Consider the following 7,814-nt stretch of genomic DNA (forward strand, 5'->3'; position numbering starts at 1 on the left):
ATGGTCATTACATGAATGGTTGTATGTCAAGGACTATCTGTGTCTCGCCAAGCAATGCCACAGCCTCAAGCATCCCTAGATAAGAGGGGGTCACCAAGCTACCAGCTTCTGTTAGGCCACAAATGGGGGAGAATGAAAATCATAGGAGACAAATCCACAACAGCCTATATGAGAAAGCCATCTCACAAGATGGTTGCCGTGCTACAGATGGGTAGTTTGCACCCTCTATCTGTAAATTCCAGAAATACAGAATGACGGGGTTGGAAGGGACCATGGAGGTCTTCTAGTCCATCCCCCTACGCAAGCAGGAGGCACCCACCTTCATTTATTCCAGATTAACACAAGCCTGGGTTTGCATTGAACTAGGTGAAGTGAACCACTGATTTATTGCCTAACTCTTGGGTTTCATGCTCATTCTATGCCACGAGTCAAATATTAACCAGGCACATTTCTGGTATAAGTGGTTGGTGAGCCTGGCCTGGACATAAAAACTAACCATTTTAAAGAGAAAGTAGGATGAAGTGAAATGCTGTTCAGCGCTAAAAGGAATTTATTTTTATAAAAAAATAATTTATATTATTTAAAATAGCAGACAGCATGCTCATAAATAAAACAAAAATAAATTTATTTTAAGCTACTTGTAGCCTGCTCTTATTAGTTTTATAAATAACTCAAGGCACCACCATATCCAACACACCTTCCTACTCCTCCTCCTCCTCTCTCCACAACAGTCCTTTGGGGTAGGCTGGGCCGAGAGGGAGGGACTGGCCCCAAGTCACACAGCCAGTTCTCATGCCTCAGGCGGGACTAGAACTCCCCGTCTCCTGGTGATTGGCCCAAAGTCACCCAGCTGGCTTTTGTGCCTAATAAGGCGGGACTAGAACTCCCCGTCTCCTGGTGATTGGCCCAAAGTCACCCAGCTGGCTTTTGTGCCTAATAAGGCGGGACTAGAACTCCCCGTCTCCTGGTGATTGGCCCAAAGTCACCCAGCCGGCTTTCCTGCCCAAGGCAAGACCTGATACTCATCTCAGACTGGGATATATGATGTGTGCCTGTATGTGTGTTACACACAGAGGCACATTGTCAGGTCTGCCATCTTCACCTCTCTGCTGCGCTGGCATCCTGCCACCAATCGTAAGGGAGGGTGGGAAGGAATCTGGGGCAGGAACGTGTGGGCCTGGGAGCCAGAAGACCAAAGAGCAAGAGGGGAGACATGCTGAGAAAATAAAACCAGCCTCCACCAAGAACACCTGGCTCGGTAACCGCTCCCCAAACATCCAAATGGCCTCCCACCGGACATTACTGGACTGGCCAACGAGGAGGGGAGGGGAGGATATTCAGACCTAGCTTTACGTTCTCTGCAAGCGCTTGGCTTCTTGAGTGAAAGAGGTTGAGGCTCTTTCTTTTCCTAAACGTTTGGGGCAGGTCTGAGGACGTTTCGCAGCAGCCATCTCCTGCCTGCCTTGGTAAAATGAGCCCCTTAAAAGGCAGCTGACCTCAGAGCTGAGCACTTTGGTTTCCTCTGCCAGCCACCGTTCAAAACTGCTTTTCTCAGCAATTATGCCAGGGAAGGGGATATATATATATATATATATATATATATATATATATATATATATATATATATATATATATATATATATATATATATATATATATATATATATATATATATATATATATATATATATATATATATATATATATATATATATATATATATATATATATATAAAACATATAAATATATATATGTGTGTATATATGTATATATGTATATATATGTATATATATGTATATATAGATATATACACACATATATACACACATATATACACACACACATGTAGATAGATAAGATATAGATATATAGATATATATATATATATATATATATATATATATATATATATATATATATATATATATAGAGAGAGAGAGAGAGAGAGAGAGAGAGAGAGAGAGAGAGTGTGTGTGTGTGAGAGTGTGTGTGTCAGGTTTCAGCTGAAAAAGATTTAAGACTAATGACCGTTTATGAATTTGCAGGGGAGCCCTTCATGCTTAAAATTCCAAGCTGTGGCGTTTTTTGGGGTGTTGTCTACCCCCCCCACTCAGCAAACGGGAGGAAATAAGCACTGAAACTCTTTCCCCATGCCAAGAAAATCCACAGAAATCAATCTGCGACTGCAGGGACTCCTCAACTTATGACCATAATCCAGGGCAGGACTTCCGTTGCTGCGTTAAACAAGGCAGCCGCTAAGTTAAATGAGTTTGCCCCCGATTTTACCAGGGTGGTTGAGCAAATCACTGCAGTCGTTAAGTGAATCGTGCAGTCATTAAAGAAATCTGGCTTCTCCCATTGACTGTGCTTGATGGAATCGAATGGAATATTTTTACTGTAACTACGTAACTCACAACAAAATTAAGTTAACTTTAAATTAAATTAACGGAAGCCAGCTGGGGAGGTCTCAAACAGGATTCAAATGAGCCCAAATTCTGATCACATGACCAAGGGGATGCTGAAATAGTCGTAAGTGTGAGGACCAGTCTTAAGTCACTTTTTTCAGTAATATTCTAACTTCAGTCACTGAAGGAATGGTTGTAAGTCAAGGACTAAACATAATGCCATTCATTTAGCAACAGTTAGAAGTTAGAGCGGCATTGAGAAATGTGATTTATGACCATTTTCCACACGTGATGAAAATTCAGACAACTGAATCATATTTTCTCCCGGGGTCACGTGATCCCCTTCTGCGACCTTCTGATAAGCAAGGTCAATGGGGGAAGCCAGATTTGCTTTACAACCAGGTGACTAACTTAACCAACTGCAGCAATTCGCTTAACAACTGTGGCAAGAAAAGTCGTAAAATGGGGCAAAAGTCACTTGCCAACTGCCTCGCTTAGCAACAGAAATTTTGGGCTCAACTGTGGTCATGAGTTAAAGACTACCTAAATTTTGCCTGTTAATTGTAACTTCCTGTAATGATCAGCCATACGCTAACAGTTCCCCCTATTTTAAGGCCCCTCTGTGGTGGCGGCCATCTTCTCCACCAAGCAAAAAGCATCTCTGAGACATAATGGGTTTATTTCCAAATTGTTCTCTGCCCTTTTCCTGTCTTATTCTGACACTCAGCTCTCCTTTGCAACCCACTGCAGGCACGCACCTCTTAAAAAATTTATGGCACTCGGAGAGCAAGGCCAGGAGGGAACAAATATTGCTCAAGATGCAGAGAGCAACTTAAAATTCAAACAGAAGTACAGCAAACCACATCTACTTGTTTCACCTAAGCAAAAAAAAAATTATCTGCTCTTAACAGAATGGTGGATACCTTATAGCTCATAAAACGGATGATCCCTGAAAACATGGAGCAGAGGCCGCCCCTGAAGGCAAGGCATTTTGGAGCCCCTATCTTTGCGATTCTGGAATTTATTTAAGCACCCACCCTTACAAAGGATAAGGAGGAGGAATACACTAAAAGGCAGAAATTTGTTTCCTGCCAATCTAATCAAAAGCCTAACACTTTAAAATACAGGAAGGAAGAGAAAAGACAACGACAGAGGAAGGAAGGAGGGAGGGAGGGAAAAAGGAGAGGAGAGGAGAAGAGAAGGGAAGAAGGAATAGAGAAGAGGAAAAGAAAAGGAGAGACAAGAGAAGAACAAAAGGAAGGGGGGAGGGGAGGGACTTCCTGCCAATAATTCTACCCCAAAGAATTGTGTGAACGTTCCTTGCTTCGACATGCACAATGGGGGTGGGTGGGGGGAGGAAATATTGAATTTACATTAGCAAAACAGAAGCTGAATTTCATTTTTTTGTGTGTGCGATTAATTTCTGGAATTGCACAATGTTGCCTAAGCATCCCCAAAATAAGGAGAGAAGACACCAGTGTAATTTGCAAAAACAAAGGTTTACCCTATTGCCTTGGTCCAAGTTTTTACCTTTCTACCTCTTCAGACCCATCCACATTCTTTGAAAAGATACACCTGTGGTCCCTTTCCACCTCAGAGGTGACTGCAATTTCAGCGCTGCTAGGTGTATTAGCTTTATGGTGTCCACTGGGATCCTTCAGTGTGAAAGCCGTGCTATAAAAATAAAACAGGATTCAAGAGAAACAGTTGAGGGTTATCTGCTCAGACGAGAAAGAGGAGAAAGGAAGGGCTCGGCTGCCGAAATCCGTTCTTGCCAGGAAACAGAAATGGCAGCCCAGTTCTGCTCAGGGCTGGATTAACAGAACAGCGAGAGCTGGGAGGGACCTTGGAGGTCTTCTAGTCAAAACCTCCTGCTAGACAAATTCAAGACAAGGGGCTGTCCAGTCTCTTCTTGAAAACCTCCGGGGATGGAGCACCCACAACTTCTGGAGGACAAGCCATTCCACTGATTAACTGATCCGAGATTAGAGAATAACAGAACAGCAGAACTGGAAGGGACCCTGGGGGGGGGGTCTTCCTAGTCCAACCCCGTACTCGAGCAGGAGACGCTATGCCATTTCGGACAAATGGCTGTCGAATTTCTTCTGGGAAAACTCCAGTGATGGCTCAACCGCAAACTTCTGGAAGCAAGCAGTTCTACTGATTGCTCTGTCAGGAAATTTCTCCTCCTTTTCTAGATTGCTTCTTCCCTTGATAAGGATTAATGAGCTGGGCCCAAAGCACTATCAATAGTGCATTTTCCTAAACCTCAGAGAACGTGGGTGCTTTTGTCCTCAGTAGATTTATCTTATTGTTTGTAAGCTGCCCAGAACTGCCTTATTGGTGAGAAGGTGGCATATAAATTTAATAAATAATACTAATGGAAGTCCCCCAAATCCACAACTCACTCACTCACTCTTTCTCTCCATTATACAGGTATGTGTAAGTCAAATTTCTGAATGCAATTAATTCAATTACGCCTTGAGACAATACAAAGTATCCCTTTGTGTGATAAAAAATTATATATTGGGAACAAGCTACCAAGAATACAGGTAGTCCTCAACTTACAACAGTTCATTTAGTGATCAAACTTATGCCACAGTGACTTACGACTATTTTTTCACATTTACAATCATTGTAGCATCCTTATGGTCACGTGATGACAATTCAGATGCTTGGCAACTGACTCATATTTATGACAGATGCAGTGTCTTGGGGGGGGTCACATGATCCCCTTTTGCGACCTTCTGAGAAGCAGTCAGTGGGGAAGCCGTGTTATTTACAATTTACAACCGTGTTACTAACTTAACTGCAGTGATTCACTTAGCAACTGTGACAAGGTCGTAAAATGGGACAAAACTCACTTAACAAATGTTTCAGTTAGCAACAGAAATTTTGGGCTCAATTGTGGTCATAAGTCAAGGACTCCCTGTATTTTCCCTTCTTATTTGCTTGTCCTCTCGGACTAAAGACCTATGGATATTTTTTTTGTTTTAAACACAAGGAAAAAGGTAGGGGAGACTCTACATATATAAAACGTTTTAGAGAAAAATTCATAATAGGCTTATAGAAAAAGCCAAGCGCCTCCAAGCAGGTACTCTCTCTCGAGCTGGATTCAAATTCTTATCAAACAATAGCAGCCCTTTGTCCTTTTCACGTTTGCTTCCTTAGAATTTTTTTTTAATAGCTGCTGAGCCTGTTGTTACAGACACAGTTCCCCAATTCCCAATCTTCCACGTTTGGGGTTTGCTTGTTCAAACCTATTCCCCAGAGACCTGGATTTAAAAAGAAAATGTGAATTACAGCTGGCACAGATACACTTGTGGGGGAACATTTCCAACCAAATATCTCTTTCTTCCACAACCATAGTTTACTCAGAAAGGAGGCAGATGCTTTAAAAGATTCCCCCGCATGTGCTAGCCATGCTCCGACTCACATGGTGCCCTTTGGATCCAGATCAAGGCTCAACTTATTATCTCAGTTACTTTCAGCCATCATGCAGAACTTAGAATAGGAATGGGTTACTTGACCTGGGGGGCTACGTAAGAAACTGGGGTTGTTTTGGAGGGCAGAAGCATTAGGGCTGTGAAGGTGCATAGCAACACGAACACACACACACACACACACACACACACACACACACAAACTGAAAAAGGGAAAGCAGTTGCCTAGAAAATGAATGCAATCCACACGGACTGGACATGGCCATAAAATGGCCAGGTCTGAATTAGAATCACAGAGCGGGAAGGGACCCTGGAGGTCTTCTAAGGCAGGAAGTGTTATTTTTCCTTCAGCTAAAGAAGACCTTGGTGGTTCTCTAGTCCAACCTCCTGCTTGAGCAGCGAACTTAGCCCTTTCTTCTCCATTTAAGAAACCTTGAAGATCTTCTAGCATCTAATCCAGCCCTTGTGGTGCAAAGCAGGAGACTTTTTCTTCCTTCTGCGGCTAAGAAACCTTGCAGGTCTTCCAGTCCAACCACCCTTTGTTCAAGGCAGGGGACACTGGCTTCTTTCTCCTTCTCCAGTCTGACCTCCTGGCCAGGGCAGGAGACCTTAAGTCTTCCCCAGGGTAACTTTTTTGGCTGTTATAGAAACCTCTTGCCTGAAGACGAGACCCAAAAGAGGCAGCAATACAGCTCAAAATGCAGAAATTACAGGAGGTTATTCTGAAAAGACGGCCTAATATAAAGCAGCAAGGAAAGGAAGCACCCCCCACACACACACACAAAAAAGCCAGACCAAACACATCCCCAAATCCAAGGATTTAAGCCGGAGGGGGGAGGGGGAGCAGGGCAAGGGTCTCCCCTTGTCCACACTGCACGCCCCCCCCCTCAAAAAAAAGCCAGGCTCGGCTGCTTCAGGTGCTGCAAAGGGGAGGGGGCAAAAAGCCTAGAAAAAGGAAAAACAGACAAATAAAGCTCGTCGGGAGAAGGAACCCCCCCCCCCATTTCACCTGCCCACCCCCACCCCGAAAGGGAAGCTGGAGGGGCTCGTCCACATGGCAGAAGGGGAATTGGGGGGGTCAGAAGCCCCCCCTAAAGCTTTTCGTGGGGAAACTGCTGCCCCCCCAAGGTCTCCAGGGTGGGGAGAGGAGGAAGGGGGGGCGCTGGGGGACAGCCTCCCCCCCATGGAGAAAAACACCCCCTCCCTTTCCTAGACCAGCCCCCCCCCCCGCAGCCCGGGAAGCGGCCTTCCCGCCCGCTTTGTTTCCCCCCCCCGGCCTGGGCTCGCCGGGGCCGGCCGCCGCTCTCACGCGAGGCCGGGGATGCGCGGCCTACTCGGGCCCGCCGCTCCGCTCCCCCCTCCCCTCTGAGAAAGGCTGCGGGGGGGCGGGGGGGCGCGCGGGGGGCCTCCGAGGGGCGGGGCCTGGGCGACCGTTGCTCCGGCGGGCGGGGGGGGAGCGGAAGGCGCGAGGCCTCCCGGGGAGACGTTGGCCCCCTCCCCCCCCCCCCGCGAGGCCCACTTACTCAGGGGTGGGGTGCTCGGGGTCGTAGAAGTCCCCCATGGCGGCGGCGGCGGCTCCTCCTGCCCGGCACGAAGCCCCGATCCGCCCGCCGGGCGCACGGCCGGGATGCTCCGCTCCCTCTGCGCCGCCGCCTCCCGCTCACATCCTTTTCTGACGCCGCCGCCGAGCCGAGCCGAGGCCAGCCGAGCGGAGCCGAGCGGCCTCCTTACCCTCCTCCCACCGCTCGGCCACGCCCCTCCCCGGCCACGCCCCTTCCCCGCGTGCACGAGCGCCTCGTGGGGAGGGAGGGTTCCTCCTCCCATCGTCCCCAGCCTCGTAGGAGTCCGCCAGCCGGAGGGTTTTTCTCCCGGCCCTACCCTGGGGGGTCGTGTCATTGGGGGTGGGGGCTCTTCTGGGCCCCGAGGCTGGGACCGTTTAACCCATGGTTCCCAGCGGACGTGCCC

The 7,814-nt window shown here is 47.1% G+C and overlaps 1 protein-coding gene across 4 annotated transcripts in view; it reads right to left on the minus strand.

Moving 5' to 3' along the window:
- SETD2 (SET domain containing 2, histone lysine methyltransferase) overlaps positions 1-7,536 on the minus strand; it is a 63,463-nt gene extending 55,927 nt beyond the window's left edge. For 3 of the 4 annotated variants that reach the window (XR_014028537.1, XM_081344180.1, XM_081344179.1), the window contains exons 1-2: positions 7,373-7,536; positions 3,937-4,080 (exon numbers count right to left, since the gene is read on the minus strand). Coding sequence is in view for 3 of the 4 variants with exons in the window: in XM_081344180.1 (XP_081200306.1) it covers positions 3,937-4,080; positions 7,373-7,410 (182 nt within the window). In the remaining variant the exon portion in view is untranslated. The remainder of the gene's footprint in view (positions 1-3,936; positions 4,081-7,372) is intronic. The other variant, XM_081344181.1, reaches the window with a different exon arrangement.
- Between the last annotated feature and the right edge of the window lie 278 nt (positions 7,537-7,814).

Source organism: Vipera berus (genome assembly GCF_964194415.1).
Source record: "Vipera berus genome assembly, chromosome: Z".
Taxonomy (NCBI): domain Eukaryota; kingdom Metazoa; phylum Chordata; class Lepidosauria; order Squamata; family Viperidae; genus Vipera; species Vipera berus.